Raw genomic sequence first — 20,817 nt, forward strand, 5'->3', positions numbered from 1 at the left:
GTTATGGTTGAGGGAGAAATTTGATTCCGTTTGCATTTATTTTTTTTTTTTTTTTTAAATAATTTTTAATACGTTTCTTTTCATAATTTTGACAATTCAATACAATACAGAAAAACCCAAATACAAGAAACAATTTTTGATTTTTTTAACAAAAAAGAAAACCATTGGACTTCCCCACACCTTCCAGATCTGCGTTCTTTGTAGTAGCAATATCAGCAATTTGTTACCTTATTTCAAACCTTGTTGGAACTTTCCATTATTATGTACCCATATTCAGTATATTGTATCTTAACTTTGTTACCTTTTAAAATAAACATAAAATGTTTGATTCACATTGACTTCTTTTCTCATTTGTCATTAATTTTACCATTTGCTTAATCATATTTGCTAAAGCGTAACCTTTCCAAAAACATGCACTGTCTTAAAGTTCATACAGCTTATAGTATTTTTGCAAATAGTCTTTAAATTTTTTCCAATCCGCCTCGACTGATTCTTCATCCAAATCTCGGATTCTGCCGGTCATTTCAGCTAGTTCCATATAGTCCATCAACTGCGTCTGCCATTCCTCCAACGTGGGTAAATCTTGTGTCTTCCAATTCTTTGCGATGAGTATTCTTGCTGCTGTGGTAGCATACATAAACAAAGTTCTATCTTTCTTTGACACTTTCTGGTCTACCATGCCCAGCAGGAAGGCCTCTGGTTTCTTGGGAAAGGTATACTTAAATACCTTTTTCAGTTCATTGTAAATCATTTCCCAGAAGGCCTTCACTTTTGGGCAGGTCCACCAGAGATGAAAAAATGTCCCTTCTGCCTCCTTACATTTCCAACATTTGTTATCAGACAGGTGATATATCTTAGCTAGCTTGACTGGGGTCATGTACCACCGGTATAACATTTTCATAATATTTTCTTTCAGGGCACTACATGCCGTGAATTTTATCCCGTTGTTCCATAACCTTTCCCAGTCTTCAAACATAATGTTATGTCCGACATCCTGTGCCCATTTTATCATGGCAGATTTAACTGTCTCATCCTGTGTGTTCCACTTAAGCAGCAAGTTGTACATTCTCGATAATACCTTAGTTTTTGGTTCTAACAATTCTGTCTCCAATTTCGATTTTTCCACTTGGAAACCAACTTTTTTATCCAATTTAAAAACCTCTTGAATTTGAGCATAGTGTAACCAATCTCGCACCTTATTTTTTAGTTTATCCTTACTCTGCAGTTTCCAGTTGTCTCCAATTTTTTCGATTATTTCCCAATATTTCGGCCAATAGGCCTCCATATTGGGTCTTTTTCGAGCCTTGGCCTCCACTGGTGATAGCCACCTCGGGGTTTTACTCTCTAATAAGTCCTTATATTTCATCCAGACTGCAAAAATTGATTTTCTGACAATATGATTTTTGAACAGTTTATGAACCTTAACCTTGTCGTACCATAGATATGCATGCCAACCAAAAGCATTATCAAACCCTTCCAGATCCAGGACATCAGTGTTTTCTAACAAAAACCAATCTTTCAGCCAGCAGAAGGCTGCAGATTCATAATATAACCTCAAGTCCGGCAGGGCAAACCCTCCTCTTTCTTTCGAGTCAGTTAGTATTTTAAACTTTATTCGAGGCTTTTTGCCCTGCCAGACAAACCCAGATATATCCTTCTGCCATTTTCCAAAACATTCCACTCTGTCCACGATCTGTAGGGTCTGAAACAAAAATAACATTTTCGGCAATACATTCATCTTTATAGCTGCTATTCGACCCAACAAGGAAAGTTTCAATCTTGACCAAATTTCTAAGTCCTTCTTAATTTCCGACCAACATTTTTCATAATTGTCTTTAAATAAGTTCAAATTTTTGGAAGACAAATAGATCCCTAGGTATTTCACCTTTTTAACCACATTTAATTCTGTTTCTCTCTGAAACCCCTCTGTTTCTGTAGATGTCAAGTTTTTGGCCAAAACCTTAGTCTTTTGTTTGTTCAACTTAAATCCTGCAACCCGACCAAACTCATGAATAAGTTCTAAAACTCTTTTTGTACTGGGTTCTGGCTCCTGTAATGTCAAAACTAAGTCATCTGCAAAAGCTTTCAGTTTATATTGTTTCACTCCGACCTCTATCCCTTGTACCAACCGGTCCTCCCTAATCATGTTCAATAGCACCTCCAGGACTGAAATGAATAAAAGAGGGGATAGAGGGCACCCTTGTCGTGTCCCTTTTTCAATTTTAAATTCCTCCGTCACCACATTGTTCACTATTAATTTAGCTTTCTGTTCTGAATAGATTGCTTCTATTCCATTTTCAAACCCCCGTCCCACTCCCATCCCTTCCAAATTTTTCTTCATAAACTTCCAAGATATATTATCAAATGCTTTCTCCGCATCAATGAAGATTAAAACCGCCCTTGTGTTCCTATTGGTTTGCAATAGTTCCAAAGTGTCAATGATGTTTCTGGTATTTCCATATAAATGTCTACCAGGGAGAAAGCCAGCTTGGTCCTTGTGAATTACTTCATTTAAGACCTTTTTAAGTCTGCTTGCTAAAATGTCTGCAAATATTTTGTAATCCACATTCAGGAGTGAGATGGGACGGTAGTTCTTAAGCTGGGTCTTTTCAGATTCTAGCTTGGGTATCAATGTGATGAATGCTTCTTTCCACGTTTCCGGTGCCCTCTTCCCCTCCATGATCTGGTTGCATACCTCCATCAAAGGCTGTGTCAAGTAGTCCTTCAAAGTCTTGTAGTATTTGGAGGTAAGCCCATCCGGGCCTGGAGATTTGCCAAGTTGCATATTCTGAATGGCACCTTCAATTTCCTGTTGAGTTATTTTACAATTCAAGATTGATCTTTTATCTTGGGTTATTTTTGGTAGTCCATTTATCCTTAAAAATTGATCTATCTCCAACTCTTTCTGAGGCCCTTGTGCATAAAGTTCTTTGAAGTATCTGTGGAAGCACTTCCTGATTTCTTCTGGTTTCTGAACCATTCTTCCTTCAATCTCTAGATTTGTCACTGTATTTAACTTTTGTCTTTTTTTCAGCTGCCAAGCTAGCAGCTTTCCACATTTGTTTGCTGATTCAAACGATCTTTGCTTCATCTGTTTGATTTTCCATTCGATCTCTTGATTTATCAGTTTAGAGTATTGTGCTTGATGGAATTTGATTTCTCTCAGCACTTCCTTTGACTTGAGATTGGTTCTCAGTTTCTTCTCACCTTGATATATTTTCTCCAATATTTTATCCTTCTTTCCATTCCAGAGCTTTTTCTTGATTGTATTTTGTTGTATCAGAAACCCTCTCATAACGGCTTTACTTGCGTCCCAGATCATTCTTTTTTCAACTGTAGTGTTCAGGTTGATTTCAAAATAGTCCTTTAACGTTTTTTGGGCCTTTTTCACAATCTCTTGATCTCTTAATAAGGTGTCATTCATTCTCCATCTGAAGGAACCGGTTTGGGTAAGTCTAAGTTCTAGTTTCAAAGCATTGTGGTCGGAGCATGTTTTTGGGCAGATTTCCACCTTTCTAGTCTTGGGTGCCAGCCCTCTAGATGTCCAGATTTGGTCGATCCTTGTCCATGACAGGTGGGCCTCAGAGAAGAAAGTTCCTTCTTTACCTAGGGGGTCTTTTGTCCTCCATATATCAATCAGATCCAAATTGTCAATCAGTTCAAAGAAAGTTTTAGGCAGTCTGCCATCTGATGTTAAGTTTTGATTTTGAGACTTATCCATATGTGTAGATACCACTCCATTCATGTCTCCCATCATTATGATGTTGTTGTAGTCCATATAGTCCAGCATGGTCTCATGCAGCTTCTTAAAAAATTCTGATTTCCCGTCATTTGGCGCATATATTCCTAATATCAAAATTTTTTCTCCTTGTGTCTGGATTTCAATCGCCAAAATTCTTCCTTGCTCATCTTTAAATACAAATTTTGGTGCCAGGCTCTCCTTGGCATATATCACCACGCCTCTTTTCTTAACCTTGTCTGATGAAATAAATTCTTGGCCTAGTCTTTTGTTAACTAAGACTTTTCTGTGAAGCCTGGTCACATGGGTTTCTTGTAAACAAATAATGTCCAATTGTTCTTTCTTCAATATGTGAAATATTTTCCTTCTTTTTTCCGGAGAATTTCCGCCATTTATATTCCAACTAAGTAGCTGCAGAGACATCCTGTACTGTTTTGTTACACCTAGAGTGGTGTATCTTCTGGTCCCGAGGGTGTAGGGCCTGCTCCGCCTCCAGGCGGAATCCCAACTTGTGGTAGAGGACAAAGTGCTGCTGCTTCTTTTTGGAGATCTTCACCGTGATCGTGCAGGAACTTTTGTAAATCCTCTGGTGTTTTTATCTTTACCTTCTTCTGCTTGTAAGTAAATGATAACCCTTGTGGAAACTCCCACCTATAACGAATTGTGTTGATTCTCAGCAGTCTTGCCAGTTCTGAATAAGTGGTTCTCAAGTCCAATAACTGTTTTGGGATGTCTCGGTAAATTTCCACCCTTTTATCTTGTATCACCAATGTATTTGCGAAATGTAGGCCTAATATTTTGTCTCTCTCTTCCCTTGATCTCAAAATTATCAAACAATCTCTGGGTCTGTCCTTCCTTACCAATCTTCCCAGCCGAAAAGCTGACACTATTTTAAAGTCAGTTTCTTCCTTAATGCCCCAGAATTTTGAAAATTCTGTTGTCAAAAATCCAATTAAATCTTCTTGTTCAATTTCTGGGATTGCTCTTAATCTGAGGTTATTCTCACGATTTTTCAATTCCACCATCGAGAGGTAGGCTTGTTGTTCACCAATTTGTTTATGCAAAGGTTTAACTTCACCTCTAACTTCCTCGACCTCTTTTCTAGCTGCCGTTGCAATTTGAACAGCTTCCCCAGCCAAATTACGGTTTTCTTGTGTAGCTCCTTGCAATTTTTCAATTGCTTGTGTATGCTGGGAAACCTGATCTGTCAATTTCTGGATCGAAGATGTAGCTTGGTCAATTTTTGATGATTGGTTGTCAACCTTTTGATTTAAAGCTGCCAACTGCTCCAAGATTTGTTTCAGAACTCCCTCAGATGCTCCTGCTGCCATATCTTCCTCTGCTGGAATTTTAGACTTTTCGGCTTCTGCCTTTTGTACGCCCAGCACAGCTGGAACTGATGATCTGCGTCCCTGAGTCAAAGTTGTTTGTACAAGCTGTGCCTGCTTTTTTTCCTTTTCCTTCTCCTTAGCTTCCTTGGCTTTGGCTGCTCTTGTCTTTCCTGTACCACTCATCAGTCAATGTTCAAGGTCAAATTGTTATTGTCCCATGGGAAAGACAGATCCAATTTAAAAACAATCCAGTGAGAGAGAGTAAACATAAAAAGCTGTTCCCAGGCCTTATATTCCCAAAATCCTCTAGGGGGAGTACCACCAAAGTTTCAAAAAGAAGAAGGCAACTTTTCCGCCATTAAAGTCCCCTGTATGTTAAAAAACAGAAATGCAATAGTCCCAAATGGTAATAAACAAGTCCTGCAGAGTACTTTAAACTTTTAACAAAGTTTCGGCAGTTGAAAAGGAGACAAAGATTAAATACAGTAACAAACTTAGAGGTTGAAGGAAGGAACATTCAGAACCCGGGAGAGATTAGAAAGTGCTTCCAGAGGTATTTTAAAAAGTTATATACTCAAGGGCCACAAGATGAAATAGAGATTACACAATTTTTGGAGAGAAATGGATTAGCAAAGCTGTCAGAAGAAAATAGAACAATTTTAAATGGCAAAATAACACGACAAGAGATTGAACAGGCCATCCTGAGTCTGAAACAGGGCAAATCACCAGGGCCAGATGGACTGACCTCTAACTACTATAAGACATTGAAGGATTATTTGATACAACCTTTGTTGGAGGTCAGTAATGAAATAATGGAGGGGAAGAAGGCGCCTGAATCGTGGAAAGAAGCATTTATCACATTGATTCCAAAGTCAGAAACTGAAAAGACACAACTCAAGAATTACCGTCCCATCTCCCTTTTAAATGTGGATTACAAAATATTTGCAGATGTTTTGGCACGAAGATTTAAGAAAGTTTTAAGTGAGATAATCCATAAAGACCAGGCAGGCTTTCTCCCGGGCAGACATATGTTTACTAACACAAGGAACATCATAGACATATTGGAACTTTTACAAACAAACATAAACACTAAAGCAGTTTTAATTTTTATAGACGCGGAGAAAGCCTTTGACAACATTTCTTGGAAATTTATGAAGGGGAATTTAAAAGAAATGGGAGTGGGATGGGGGTTTGAGAACGGGATTGAGGCAATATATTCAGAACAAAAGGCTAAACTGATAGTTAACAATGTGGTTACAGAAGAGTTTAAAATTGAAAAAGGTACACGACAAGGCTGCCCGATTTCCCCATTACTGTTTATTTCGGTTCTGGAAGTGCTCCTGAATATGATTAGGGGGGACCGGTTGGTGGAAGGGATTCAGGTCGGAGCGAAACAATATAAACTTAAAGCTTTTGCAGATGACCTAGTTCTGACATTACAGGAGCCGGAGTCTAGTTTGAAAAGAGTACTACAACTGATTCAAAACTTTGGTCGAGTGGCAGGATTTAAGTTAAATAAGCAAAAAACTAAAGTTTTGGGGAAAAACATGACAGATATTGAGTTGGAACAGCTTCAGAAAGAGACAGAACTAAATGTGGTTAAAAAAGTTAAATACCTAGGGGTAAACATAACAGCAAAAAATCTGAGTTTATTTAAAGATAATTATGAAAAATGTTGGTCAGAGATTAAGAGAGACTTGGATAGTTGGTCAAGACTAAAACTTTCTTTGTTAGGCCGAATAGCTGCCATCAAGATGAATGTATTGCCAAAAATGTTATTTTTGTTTCAGACACTGCAGATTGTAGACAAGACAGAGTGCTTCCGGAAGTGGCAGAAAGATATTTCTAAATTTGTCTGGCAGGGCAAAAAGCCCAGAATCAAATTTAAAATATTAACAGATGCGAAAGAAAGAGGGGGCTTTGCCCTGCCAGATTTAAAGTTGTATTATGAAGCTGCAGCTTTCTGCTGGTTAAAAGATTGGTTACTTCTTGAAGATACGGATGTCTTGGATTTGGAAGGTTTTAATAATGCGTTTGGATGGCATGCATATTTATGGTATGATAAAGCTAAGATAAATAAGGCCTTCAAGAACCATATTGTCAGAAAATCAGTTTTTAATGTCTGGACAAAATATAAAGACTTACTGGAGAATAAAACTCCGAGGTGGCTGTCACCCCTGGAGGCTAAGGCTCGGAAAAGAGCCAATATGGAGGCCAATTGGCCAAAATATTGGGAGATAATAGAAAAGGATGGTGACAACTGGAAATTGCAGAGTTTAGAAAAGATGAGAGACAAAGTGCGAGACTGGTTACACTATGCTCAGATTAAAGAAGTGTTTAAAAATGACAAAAAGCTAGGATTCCAAGTGGAAAAGTCAAAGTTAGAAACTGAACTGTTAGAACCTAAGACTAAGGTACTTTCAAGAATGTATAACTTGCTGCTGAAATGGAACACACATGACGAAATGGTAAAATCAACAATGATAAAATGGGCGCAGGATATTGGGTATAATATTATGTTTGAAGATTGGGAAAGGTTGTGGACCTCTGGGCTGAACTTCACTGCATGTAATGCGTTGAAGGAAAATGTGATGAAAATGATGTATAGATGGTACATGACCCCTGTTAAACTGGCTAAAATATACCATTCGTCTGATAGCAAATGTTGGAAATGTAAGGAAAATGAAGGAACATTTTTTCACCTCTGGTGGACCTGCCCTAGAGTGAAGGCCTTTTGGGAGAAGATATATAATGAATTAAAAAAGGTGTTTAAATACACCTTTACTAAGAAATCAGAGGCCTTTCTCCTGGGTATTGTCGGCCAGAGTGTGTTAAAAGAGGACAGAACATTCTTTTTGTACGCAACAACAGCAGCAAGAATATTAATTGCCAAGAATTGGAAAACTCAGGAGCTACCCACTGTGGAAGAATGGCAGATGCAACTGATGGACTATATGCAATTAGCCGAGATGACCGGCAGAATTCGAGACCAGGGAGAAGAAAGGATGGAAGAAGACTGGAGGAAATTTAAGATTTATTTACAAAAATATTGTAATTTGGCTGAGTGCTGAATTGGATGCCAGTGCAGACAATTGTCTACCATTAAATTAGATTTAAGGCTGAATTATATGTCAAACCAAATTAAGATTATTAATTAAGATGAGTTAAATGATAATTTGTTTGAAATTAATTTAATAATGATGTAAGTGTATGCGGGAGGTGTGGGGGAGTCCCATGTAACAATTGAGAGATGTTAAATGGACAATGATAAGTGCTTATTTAATATATGCTTTATTTGAAAACTTTAATAAATATATTATAAAAAAAAAAAAAAATAAACTTTTAACAAAGTTTCAAAAAGGTGCCTACAATTTGTATCCAGTCCAGCTTGTTAAAGCTCAAAAGCTCAAGGGTATCCATACGTCTGTAAAAGTTTGTAACAATTTGTAACAGTTCCGCAGTTAAACAGTTTCCCCTCCAGCAGCCCGACGATTTGGAATTTAGCTTTGAATGATCTTACTGGGGAGGATCGCTCCAATTTTCCTTTTAAAAAATTGCTCACAAATAAGTCTATCTTTTCTCGTTAACAGTCACTTCTGAAAGTGCATGAAAGTCCCTCTTTAAAACATCCCTTTTCAGCCGCTTTTCGCTTCTCTGATCCCTTGCTTTGATCTTGTAAGCAGCTCCGGGAGGCGGACTTCCTTTTTAACGTCTCCCGGTTACAGCCAAAATTTTTTTCAAGAATTTACTGCCGAATTTAACGTCCTTACTCACGGGTTTGTTGTTTCAGTCGAATCTTTAAAGGAAGAAAGGTCGGCGCTCATCTGCAACAGCTGCGCGGCTTCACTCCCGCAGAAAGAGCGATGAACTCACAGCACCGCTACCCCTCTTTCACTCCGGAGCCCCTTACGGGGTTCCTTTCGCGATTTCGGGGTCGCTCCAGGTGCCCGCCGAGTCCCACGGCCACGAGCTCACTCTGCTCGTGGTTTTTCTTGATGGGTCGTCGCTGTGCCGCAGCGAAACGACCCTTTCCTGCGGAGCCCCTCTTCAGACTAGAAGAGGACCGCCATTACAGTTTCGCGCCGCCTCCGGAAGTTCAGAGATGCATGATTCCGTTTGCATTTAAAGGCAAGCCTACCTAACTGACACTTTCTGAAAATAATAAGGGAACTGATACACAGCTATCTTTCAAAATTCACACTTCTCTGAATTTTGCTGTGTACAAAATTGCATATAAAAATGCATATTATAAAGTAGCCATGTGAAATGCATACAGTTGACTCACAATATATGTGCATTGAACTTGCGCGATCGCAGCTTAATACACTTGGCAGCCAACCAGCTGTAAATACACAAATCAAACACATGCAAGGCACAGGGCTTTAAAGCTCTTAGGTTTGTGTAAGGGGCAATGTCCTCTTGGCACACCAGCTTCATAAACATAGGGATGGTCAGACAGGGGTGCTTTGGGGATGTTCTGACTAAATGGGATTTCAGTTTTATGTGGAAACCCCCCTCCCCAAAAAAGGTAATCCCTGCACAAGTTGCAAGCCAACTGTGATCAGTAAAATACATTACAAAAATACATTGTGTTAAGAAAATATTGCTCTGCAAAACTTTTAGGCAAACTTGCGCTAAAATGCTCAATTTTATGAGGACTTTTTAAAGAAAAAAAGCAAATACAGTGGTACCTCGGGTTACAGATCCTTCAGGTTACAGACGCTTCAGGTTACAGACTCCACTAACCCAGAAATAGTACCTCGGGTTAAGAACTTTGCTTCAGGATGAGAACAGAAATCGCACGGTGGCAGCAGCGGGAGGCCCCATTAGCTAAAGTGGTACCTCAGGTTAAGAACAGTTTCAGGTTAAGAACGGACCTCCAGAATGAATTAAGTTCTTAACCCGAGGTACCACTGTAGAAGATGGGAAATTAGAAACTGAGGGAAACTGGCCCACTCAGGTATGAGAATCTATTATCCTTCTATCACAATTCAGACCAGTACAATGTACCATAAGAAGTATGGTAGAAACGTGTATACAACAACTCAAACACACACAAAATTATCCACAAGATTACACATTAACTCACAAAACATATAACACACATGTTGTTAAATCTGGAACTTGTTGGGCCTGCGGAACTAGCAAGTAAACTTCGAGTACACAGTACAGAATACATGATTGATAGATGGATGACTCCATGTTGGATGACGCCATGACATTTCTGTGAAATCTCTGCCCAGAATGCAAGCCAAATGCACCAGAAGCATCTGGGCAGGGCAATGTCACAGAGAATGCAGAGATGCCCAACCAGCCAGAAGATAAAAGGTGGGGCTAGTGGCATGCCAGCTGCTGGTCCCAGAGAGGGAAAATGTAGAGAGAAAGCAGGAGAAAGCGAGGGCAAGCAACAGAAGGCTGAAAGTAAAGGCACCCAAAAACAGGGCAGCTAACAATCTTAGCCTCAAAGAAGTAGTACCCAGCAGAGTAGAAGAGCAACATAAGGAAGTTGGGTGGGGGGTGGGAGACACACCCCAGTGTTGAATCAATGAGGGGGAGGAAGGAGTGTTGGGGTCAGCAGGGTCTCTCTACACTACAGAAATCAGAAGCATTTCTGGTCAGTTAAGTTGCTGGAATAAATACAAAAGGCATTTGATGCTGACAAGGGTCCCAAGCTCAGTGGAGTTAATCAGGTGGTATATGGAGATAAGAGACACCCTGGTGTTCTGAGATCTCTTGGACTTGTAGGCTCAGGTGGATTTAGTCACACTGGGCACGGAGCCTTGGAGGTGCCACAGCTATGATGTAGAATGAAAGGTGGGGGGCATCAAATTTGGGTGACGCTGAAATTTGAGACCCCAATATCTGCCACTGCTTGTAGGCCTTGCAGAGAAAGAGTTCACATTCATTTTACAGATAACACTGGTGAGAATAAAATTAGTTCCATGGGCAGTGAGTGAATCACTGACAGAAAACTGAGTCAAAACAAGCAGAGAACAGTAGATAATCAAGAAAAGTGAACCAAGAAGCCAAAAACCACATATCAACTTTGCTCACATGCATTTAGGCTGCAATCCCTAACCCTGCTTACCTGGAAGTAAGTCTCATTGAATTCAACAGGATTTACTTCTGAATATACATGGTTAGCATTACACTGTTGGTCAAGGACTTGAGCATGCAAACATACAGGCAGGATAGTTATGGCCTAATAAATATGCCCACACCTTTAATTTCCTTGCCAGAACATTTTAACTGAGGTCCTGTCTATGGATTTTGCCTCCCCCGTGCAACAAACTGCAATATTCCTGGAACAATAATGTAGCCAAGAGTGATTTAAAATGCAAAGAAGTGATTTATTTGGGGAATAATGAGAAAGAGCCATACAAAGCAGGAAAGTAAAAAATTAATGCTTTTAAAAACTCCCTGACGTGAGCCTTTAATTTGTCTTGATATTGTCAGTTTAGTAGAGGGACCAGCCTCTCCTGTCGCAACCCACACACTCAGGGTTACCAGGTCAACAGCATCCCAAACTCTTGAGTTTCCAGGGCCCAAACCTGAAACCTAGGGGTGGCCCCTGGTGATGTCATTAAGCACGACACATTAAGCAATGACAGTAACTGCCGAGAGCAAATCATTCAAATAAAAAACAAGAAGTATAAAAAATGAGCAACTATGTCACTAGATGAAAATTAAGACACAAACCTTAGCTAAAGGGATGTTCCTATGAGTCCCATCCCTACAGAGAGCCTGGATAATAATTTGCAGTTGGCTGCAGCCATTGTTATTACTGTTGTTGTTGTTGTTGTTGTTGTTGTTGTTGTTGTTGTTGTTGTTAAATGGCACTCATCCACCTGTAGATTCAAGCCCTTCACCTGCCACCTGGACCAGGAAGACAGGCAAACCTGGAGACTCTAGGTCAGTCCTGAAGATGGGGCAACCCTACCTACTCACTCCAATTGGCCCTCCAAAAACTTGGTACCATATTTTTCGCTCTATAGGATGCACTTTCCCCCTTCCGTCTTGCTGTTCTAGCTTGGGGATGGCTGCGCAAAGCCTCCGCAGTGCAGCAGGGTGCCTTCACCCCGCTGCCCTGCGGAGGCTTCACAGGCTGTCCCCGAAGCCAGAACAGCAAGAGGCTATCCCAGAAGCCAGATCCCTCTTGCTGTTCTGGCTTCTGGGGTTCAGAATTTCTTTCTTCTTGTTTCCTCCCCCCCAAACTAAGTGCATCTTATCATCCAGTGCGTCCTATAGAGCGAGAAAATACGTTATTTTACAAAAAGTAGTAAGCCTACCTGTGGTCATAGTTTCGAACAGCTTTCAGTCCAGCTTTTCAAAAGCTCTAAATGGATATTCCAAAAGAGCAATAGATCTCCCTGAGCCAAAGTTTTCTTCCATCCAGGCTCCTGAGCCTCAGTTTGCTTCTCAAACAAACTTTCCTACTCAGAGGTAGAACTGCTGGGAAAGCGGAAGGATCCCAGCAGAGGGGGCTGATGGGAAATGGAGTTCCTGGCTCAGTGTTCTATTAGGTTCTATTGTTCTTTGCTACAGAGAGGGGGAAACTTCCTGTGATTTCAGTGCTGGTACCCAGCTCTCAGCTGTGTGGCAGCAAGGCTCAACCCACATAAAGTCCTTGTGTAAGGGAGCAGATAGATCATTGTTGTTAAAATTTCTATACCACCCTTCATCCAAGGATCACAGGGCAGTTTACAATATAGAAACACACAAATGCATGGCATAGTAACTAAAAAAACAATAACTCCACACACACACACCCCTGCAAACACAGTTTAAAAGGCCATAGATTGTTTAATTAAGCAAAGGCCTGGAAGAAGAGAAATGTTTTTGCCTGGCATCTAATAAGAAAGGGTACATATGTTAACTATTCTTTCCTGTAAGCTCTTTTTAAAAATAAGAAAATTAATGCAGAGCATTTTAGTAATATCACTTTGCGCAGTATAAAAGCTTATAATTAAAATATCAAAACAGCAATTGTTTTCACTGCAGTGTACTGAAAGTCATTAGTATGATGTGACTTGTGTAATGTGCACACACTGTCAACCACAGAATTCATTCTAAATCATTCCCTGGACAGATTCTAATTAACTTCCCGAAAGAAAAAGAGAGAGAGAAAAGATTCCTGTTATAGTTAGAATGAAATTATGTAAAAACTTTCCTGGTAGGAAATTCTCTCAAACAATGTTGAGAGCTCTCCTGATTTGTCATGAATGAAACACAATTACTCATTTCAAAATGGGAGCTTGGCTTTTATAGCTCTGTACAGAAGAGTGGAAAGCTAAAGAAACAGGTAATTAGTGAGAAAACAGAGTACTAAATTGTATTATGATTGAAATGTTTAGAATTCACACACTCATAAGCAGCTCACAGGCAGAAAGATCACCTCACTGAATTGGTAAAATAAATGAGATATCAGCAAGAAAGTTACTGTCCAAGCATTCTTGATGCACGAGTTCATTAGCATTTTCCCCTTGATCACATTATGAACAAAGTCTGGAAATGTATTAAGTCATAATCAGAACATAATCATAAAGAACCTCCAAAAAGCCAAAAGTGTTGTGGCTGTTCATCTTCACATCAAAGTCCATTTCAAGCAGACATTCACCGTAAATGCACAAACTGCAAAAATAACATAAGAGTATAAGAAGAGCTCATGGATGAGGCCAAAGGACCATCTAGTCCAGCATCCTCAGCTCACTGTGGCTAACATTGTTTCGTTGTTATTAATTATTGTGACTTTTTAGTTGCTTGTTCCCTAAAGGTCTCCAAGTTACTTACAACCATGTTAAAAACACAAATACATATTTTATCATAAAGCAGAACAAGAACAAAAACAAATCATGCAGGACCTGAGTGCAATTGCACCCTCCTGATTTGTGATTTCTAGCAACTGGTTTCAGAGGCTTACTACCTCTGTGTGCAGGTGGAACACAGCCATTGAGGCTAGTAGCCACTGAGAGTCTCATCATCCATGAATTTGTTTAATTCTTCCCCAAAGCCATCTAGTATATAGATGTATTAAGCTTCTTCCAAGTGCCAAGGCTTCTTGCGAAGAACTTTAGTTAGTGAAGTGCTAAGTGTGGTTCTTGGAAGTAGTCTAGGGTGATGGAAAGGTTGTTAAAACACATGGGAATATAACTACAGAATTAAAAGTGGCACTGTATCCAAACAGCTTTGACTGGAGCCATGTTGATATCTTCTAGTCGATATGTGGGTGAGCGGTGGTGGTGGGGTTTGGGGAGCAGGATTGCAGATGCCCCAAAGTGTTCATGGAAAGGTCTAAAATGAACCTCTGCCCAGCTGTGTTCTCCATATGATCAGGAAACCTGCTTTTCCTGGTCTCCTGATATTTTTCCTTGGCCTAGAATCAGTTGAGCAATTTGGATATGCAGAGTCTTAAGGAGAAACTGAGGTCACGTTTGGTGAGGTAGTCCAAGAATAGGCATGGTCCAATGGTAGAGTTGAGTGCTAAACGTAACCCAGCTCTGGTGCCCTGGAAGCCTCTGACTCCATGATCGGATCTCTGCTGGATCCAGTGGTCAAGAGACCCTGATCAACACATGGAGATTGGTGGGGTGTTGGGACAAGAAGAAGCATGCCTGCTCCCCACACCTCTGCACATGAGTGTGCATGCATTTGCTGTTTGAAGAGCGTGCTTCCATAAGGGTGGACAGATCCATCATTGTTGGATTTCGGTGACATTTGCTGGTGGCTCACATCTCCATGACTAATTGCAATTATGATGTGTTTCTATCAGCAGACATAATCTATTGCAGCAAAATGTACTGGTTCCTATAGCCCCTAGCAATTACTTTCAGACATATTTAATTAAAAATAGTACCACAGGATTTTTTATTCTTCTTTTTAAAGACCACTGGATAAACGCCTCATTGTTTTAGGCATGCTTCAGTCTTTACCATAAATGATGTACATACAATTACACAGCAACAGTTCATTAATTAAAACCATAATTAAAAGCACACTGCAAGAGTGTAACTTTGATTAAAATTAGCACTGCCTCTGTAATTTTATTACAGAAACATGTATCTAGAGTGACACTTGATATGTGAAATGCTAGACCAACTTTCTGAGTTTTGTGTCACTTGAGTAAACGGAAAATATTTTACCTTATTTGTAAATGAGTCATTCAGAAAAAGCAGGCCCGCTTTGTGTTGGCATTGTTAAATTGTTTGGTTTGTGTATGATGCGAAAATGCATGTTATTTCTATGCTTTGACTCTAAAATTTCCAATAATCCAAATATGAATTAAGAAGCCTATTCCACAGCTTATAAATACAGTATACACAGAGGGCTCGCCCCATGCTTTCTAGACAAAGGTCCTCACATTAAAGTGCCAGATAGAAGCCCCCCCCCTTTTTTTTGCTTTGATCCCAGGGCTTTCCCTACAAAAACCCGCTCCTTTAATGTGGAATTGGAACAAACAGCAATTCAGGTTTTCTGTGGAATTGTTTTCAGCAATAAAGAGCAAGTTGTTGTGGCAAAAAGCACCAGGGCAAAAAAAACCCCACGAAACAAAAAGGCACTCAGACACAGTAGTCTGTAGTACAGTGAAGAAGAAGAAGAAGAAGAAGAAGAAGAAGAAGAAGAAGAAGAAGAAGAAGACGACAAAACAAAATTCATTTGGCCATTAAGTGCACTGAAGCTAGGTTTCCGCAACTTTAAAGTTTGTAATAAAGTTCTCTTACCAGACTAAATTTTATCTGTATTACAGGTATATAAAATGCTCCATTGTCTTCTTCTGTACCTCTTAATGACATATTAAAATACAGATATAATGCTTTTCCTAAAAGCGAACATATAACCAAGCTCAAGCAAAATGCTTAAATATCCCACACGAAGCAGCAGCAAGGCCTTTGCGCGAGATCAAGTTGAATGCAAGTTCTTTCTAAGAGCTTAGGTAGAAATGAGGCTTGCAATTTTACTTCAACCTACTGCCTGGGGCTCTGCACTAGGACCACAGTAGCAAAATACATCCAAACCCGAATTAAACATGCAATTGGGAGGGGGGAGATGCCCTCAGAGCTGCTTGCATGTCTTCTTCACCCTCTTCTCCACTACTCCCTTTGACAGCTGTAGATCACTCTGGGTGGACCTGATCTAAACAGGGGTGACCCAGGGCTGCTGCAGCCAAATCCTGAGTCAACCGAATTTGGTTAGATATATAGGGTTTGACCAGAGCCCTAGTATACCCTAATAACAGAGTGATTGTATCTTGAATCTTGAAATTATTGCCTGTGTGGATCTTTATGTAACAAAAATGGCACCATTTACACAGAAGAAGGAGATATTATCAGGCTCGGGAGGACCACATGGTTTGCAGAAGTATCCCCCCCCCCCCAAAGAAATAAAACACCCCAAAGGGTTTACCTCCCCAAACAGGTGACGGAGGAGTGAGCGTAGTTGTGGTTGCAGAATGTTGATATTCATAGAACCATAGAACTGGAATAGCCCACAAGCATCATCTTGTCGAACTCCCTGCAATGCAGAAATTGTTTGCCCAACATGGGGCTTGAACTAACATCCCTGACATTAAGAGTCTCATGCCCTGCTGACTGAACTATCCCCAGGATAGTCTGAGTATGTGAGTATTGGATGGGTAGGAAACAAAAGAGAAAACCGGGGGGATGGGGGTAGAATGGAGCTTGCTAGAAAAGGCCTGGAACTTTGAATAGGAGCCTTCCTCACTTCAATGTTTTGTTACAGGTCCCACTTGTTCCCCTGAACACATTGTACAACCCACTGGTCCCTTTCCTTGCTATCTAGTCCCTCCTTTGCAATTGATAGCATTGTAAGGCCCAGTTCACATGCTGAGCAGGCTCCAAATCAGCGCATGAATGAGAGGCTGGGACCACTGGGATCACCTGTGTGGAGGCACTCACTACATGAATTGGCACTTCCATGCTGAACATACATACAGTGACCACAATTATTCTGAATGGCAAACCTTCTCACTCTCTTTTGCAGCCACCCCTGAAAGAAACACTGAGATAGCAGCAAATGTTTTTCACAAACCATACTGCCTCCCATTTCAGCTCCGCCTAAGTTTGCTGACCCAAACCTGGGGCAGCACATAATAATAATAATAATAATAATAATAATAATAATAATAATAATAATATTTATACCCCTCCCATCTGGCTGGGTTTCCCCAGCCACTCTGGGCGGCTTCCAACAAAACACTAAAATACAATAACCTATTAAACATTAAAAGCTTCCCTAAATAGGGCTGCCTTCAGATGTCTTCTAAAAGTTTGGTAGTTATTTTTCTCTTTGACATCTGGTGGGAGGGCGTTCCACAGGGCGGGCGCCACTATCAAGAAGGCCCTCTGCCTGGTTCCCTGTAACTTGGCTTCTCGCAGCAAGGGAACCGCCAGAAGGCCCTCGGCGCTGGACCTCAGTATCATCTCATTTCAACACCTGAGCTGAAACAGGAAGATGCCAAAACCTCAATGAGATCTCTTGAAATCTCACCAGAAGTCACTGCATTGCAACCCTGGTGACCGGTGCAGGAGGGGTGCCCAGGGGGTCACCACCCCACCACACAAGATTCTAGTGCGCAAGGCTTCAGCCCATTAATGGGTGAGCCAGCCCTGAGTCCAAAACACATGAAGACTGCTGCTTCCTGCTTCAAGAATCCAAACTAAATGCAGCATTCCTTGAAGGAGTTCCCTGGAATTCCAACTCAAGGCCATTTTCTTGGAGCAACAGTGGTGCAAGAGCCCCCATGTGCACCAAGGAAAGGTTTGGCGCAAGTACTTAACACATGTGCAGCTGCCCCCACCCCCGAAAAAAAGAAGAAAAAGAAGAAAAGAAAACCTTCATCGGCAATTCATCTGAAAAACATTGGCTCAGCAGATCTGAATGCTCACTCCTGTTGTATTATTAATGGTAGCTGCTTCAAGTGTTCTTTTCCTCACATCTCTCTGGGGAAGTGGGGAAGCAAAATAACAGATTGTTAAGAGGATGAAACCAAATTAAAAAATAAAGCACATGGAAATGATTTGCTCTTGGTATGGATTCGGGAACTTAAGACAGCACACAGCAGAGCACAGCAGTAGCACTGCACTGAGTGTAAACCAGGGCAAAATTATGCCTACAACCAAATCTATTGACAGCATATTTAAGTCTCTGAACTTTTTAGCACAGATGGGCTGGATTGGCTGGAGCACTTGCATTTATGTGTGTGTCGGGGGGAGAGATTTGTAGATAAGTGGCCTCTGGTGTTTGACAGATGAAAATGGCCACATTTTCTTTTTCTAAAACAAAACATTTTCTTTTAAGGTCTTTATAAAAGGGGAAACTATTGCACTAATATCTAACACACATACCCATATCACTTAAATATGAAGCATTGTATAATTAATGATCCCTCTTAAAAATGTGGATGGTTTCGTTAACAGCTGTGATGCACCCAGATAGAAAGCATTTCTGTAGCAGACCAAAGGGATGGCTATACGTAAATGTTTACTACATTTGCCTAATTCTAGCAATTAAGCAAAGGGGCCTATCTTACTTATAAGACTGGATGCTCTCTTTGACTCAGAAGAAGCTTGTCAAATGCCATAAAAGCTGCAAACTGATGTTGGCATCACTGCAGTGTCGCTCAATGCGACTATTCATCCTTCCTTCGATAGCTGGGATGAAGCGGTAATAAGTGAAATAAGCATCAAACCTGACAGATGAAATTTTTGTATTGCCTCAGATTTAATTGGTTATCTGTTGGGCCAGTTCACACATTCAGTTACGAGTCACGAAGAGTTCATTAATCAAATACGTGGGTCAATTGTCCCACAAAGGGACAACCTTGTCATCCTTTCCTATAGGGACGACTTTACAACAGGCTTAAATAGAACTGGCAAGGAGATTCTCAAATCATTTGCCCCAGGCTTAGAAGCCCTACTGTCTGACATCTTCACAAGTGGCCGAAAGAGTGATCATGAGAGGCAGCTGCTGCTGTTGATTATTTTAATTGCCTCAGTTTCACCCACCTCCATTCTCCTCTTCCTCTCCATTTCTTGCCTCATTATTCTCCCTTGCAGCTGGACCATTTATTGACATCTCTCCACCCTTTTTCTCCATCTTCCTTCCCTAGGTGGAACGGCCATAGCTCAGTTATAGAGTATCTGCCTTGCAAGCAGAAGATCCTGGCATCTCCAGGTAGGGTTGGGAGAGGCCCGTGCCTGAAATCCTGGAGAGCTGATGCCAGTAAGTGTGGACAATACTGAGCTAGGTGGACCAATGGTCTGATTCGGTATAAGGAAGCTGCCTATATTCCCATGTCTCTTCCCTACCCACTTCATCCATTAAGTCTTCCCTTTTAACTGGGCCCACCCACTCTCCTCTTCCAGCTGAGACATCCAATTGCTTTTGCCTTCTTCTGGGTCAACGTGCACCTCCCTTTCAGTGTTAGCCCTGCAGTCATTCACACTGATGCTGATGTAAACTGTACAGATGCCCTCAATCAACACTTAATTGGCCATTAAGGAGGCTGCAGCCTCCAACCCCCAACTTCAGGTGACAGTAACACACGTCATGCTAAACGTGTTCAGTTTAGCATGTGAACATGCCTAGAGGTACTTGCACTGCAGCACCAAATCTTACACTGAAGGTCTGTGCTGACTTCTTTTTTAACAGTGGCTTATATAAACTTCTCAAGTTTGTTGAACTGCAATTATGCAGTTCAGTTGGGGGAGTAACACAAATGAACCTATGCTGCAGTTGGATTTATGGTGCTCTGAATCACAAAGTTATATTGACCTTATGAGTCGGAAATCCAATGTTTGGCCATGGATGATGACAGGCTTGAAAGATAGCATTTTGCCAATGTTCACAGAACAAAAGGACTCTCTCTCCCCACCCACCCTTGATTGTCTGAGCCAGATGTATAACTTTGACCCAGTTCCATTTACTCTTGGCCTCAGGCTCAGGGTAGACAATCTCCTGGACAATCCGCTATTGATTAACCCCCTCAAATATTGTTAAATCTTATATTCCCTTTTTTTCCAAATCACCCAGAAAGATAAAAGTGTACTCTTTGATTCTCCTAGTATCCTTAATGTGTATAACTAATTCAGTTAGGTAGCATTGGTCCCTAGAGCAAGTTGCCTATATTGGCTTTAACCAAATCTGCCTGTTTCAATTGGACCTTAGATACCAAGCAAACAAGATTAGTATTGGCTAAATGGCGATATGACTTGTAATGTCAACAACCTCAGATTGCTAGCAGTTTTGTGCTCTATCTCTTGTGCTCTCTCTGTCTCTCTCCCTCTCTCGGACCCCTAGGCTGTATGTAAAATAGGGCTCTGTTTGCTAAAGTCCCCCCCAACTGTGCTTCTCACTTCAAGCCACCCCTAGTTCAAATCACCACTGATTCGGGCAAATATTTCCTCCTTGGGGGCAGAACCCAACTTTCTGTCTTGACTTTAGACCAAGAGTTGCCAGTGGTACTCAGAACTCTCTAGGTGCTTTTGGGCTACAGTTTTCATTCATCCTTAATGATTGACCAGGGGCTGATGGGAGTTGGAGCCCAACAACATCTGAGGGGCACCATGTTGGCAACCCTTGCACTATACTAGCTATGCTGTTTGGAAATATGCCCATAGAACTTTTAAATGAAGAACTTGCATCCTAGTGGGAGATCAACATAACCATTGACAAAAGGTGTGGAACTGGCAGACCTCCATTTAGCCCCTGGCAGCGCAAAAAAATGGACAG

The 20,817-nt window shown here is 40.8% G+C and overlaps 1 protein-coding gene across 2 annotated transcripts in view; it reads right to left on the reverse strand.

The window, feature by feature from the left end:
- The window catches only part of LOC310754211 (connector enhancer of kinase suppressor of ras 2-like), a 324,198-nt gene that overhangs the window by 240,824 nt on the left and 62,557 nt on the right, over positions 1-20,817 (reverse strand). Inside the window, exon 1 of one of the 2 annotated variants that reach the window (XM_083595842.1) lies at positions 12,360-12,508. The exons of the other annotated variant lie outside the window; for it this stretch is intronic. Within the exon in view, the coding sequence (XP_083451968.1) occupies positions 12,360-12,369 (10 nt within the window). The 5' untranslated portion in view covers positions 12,370-12,508. Of the gene's footprint in view, positions 1-12,359; positions 12,509-20,817 lie in introns of those variants that run through there. 2 annotated transcript variants of the gene reach the window in all.

The sequence above is a fragment of the Podarcis filfolensis genome, assembly GCF_964270895.1.
Source record: "Podarcis filfolensis genome assembly, chromosome: Z".
Classification (NCBI taxonomy): Eukaryota; Metazoa; Chordata; class Lepidosauria; order Squamata; family Lacertidae; genus Podarcis; species Podarcis filfolensis.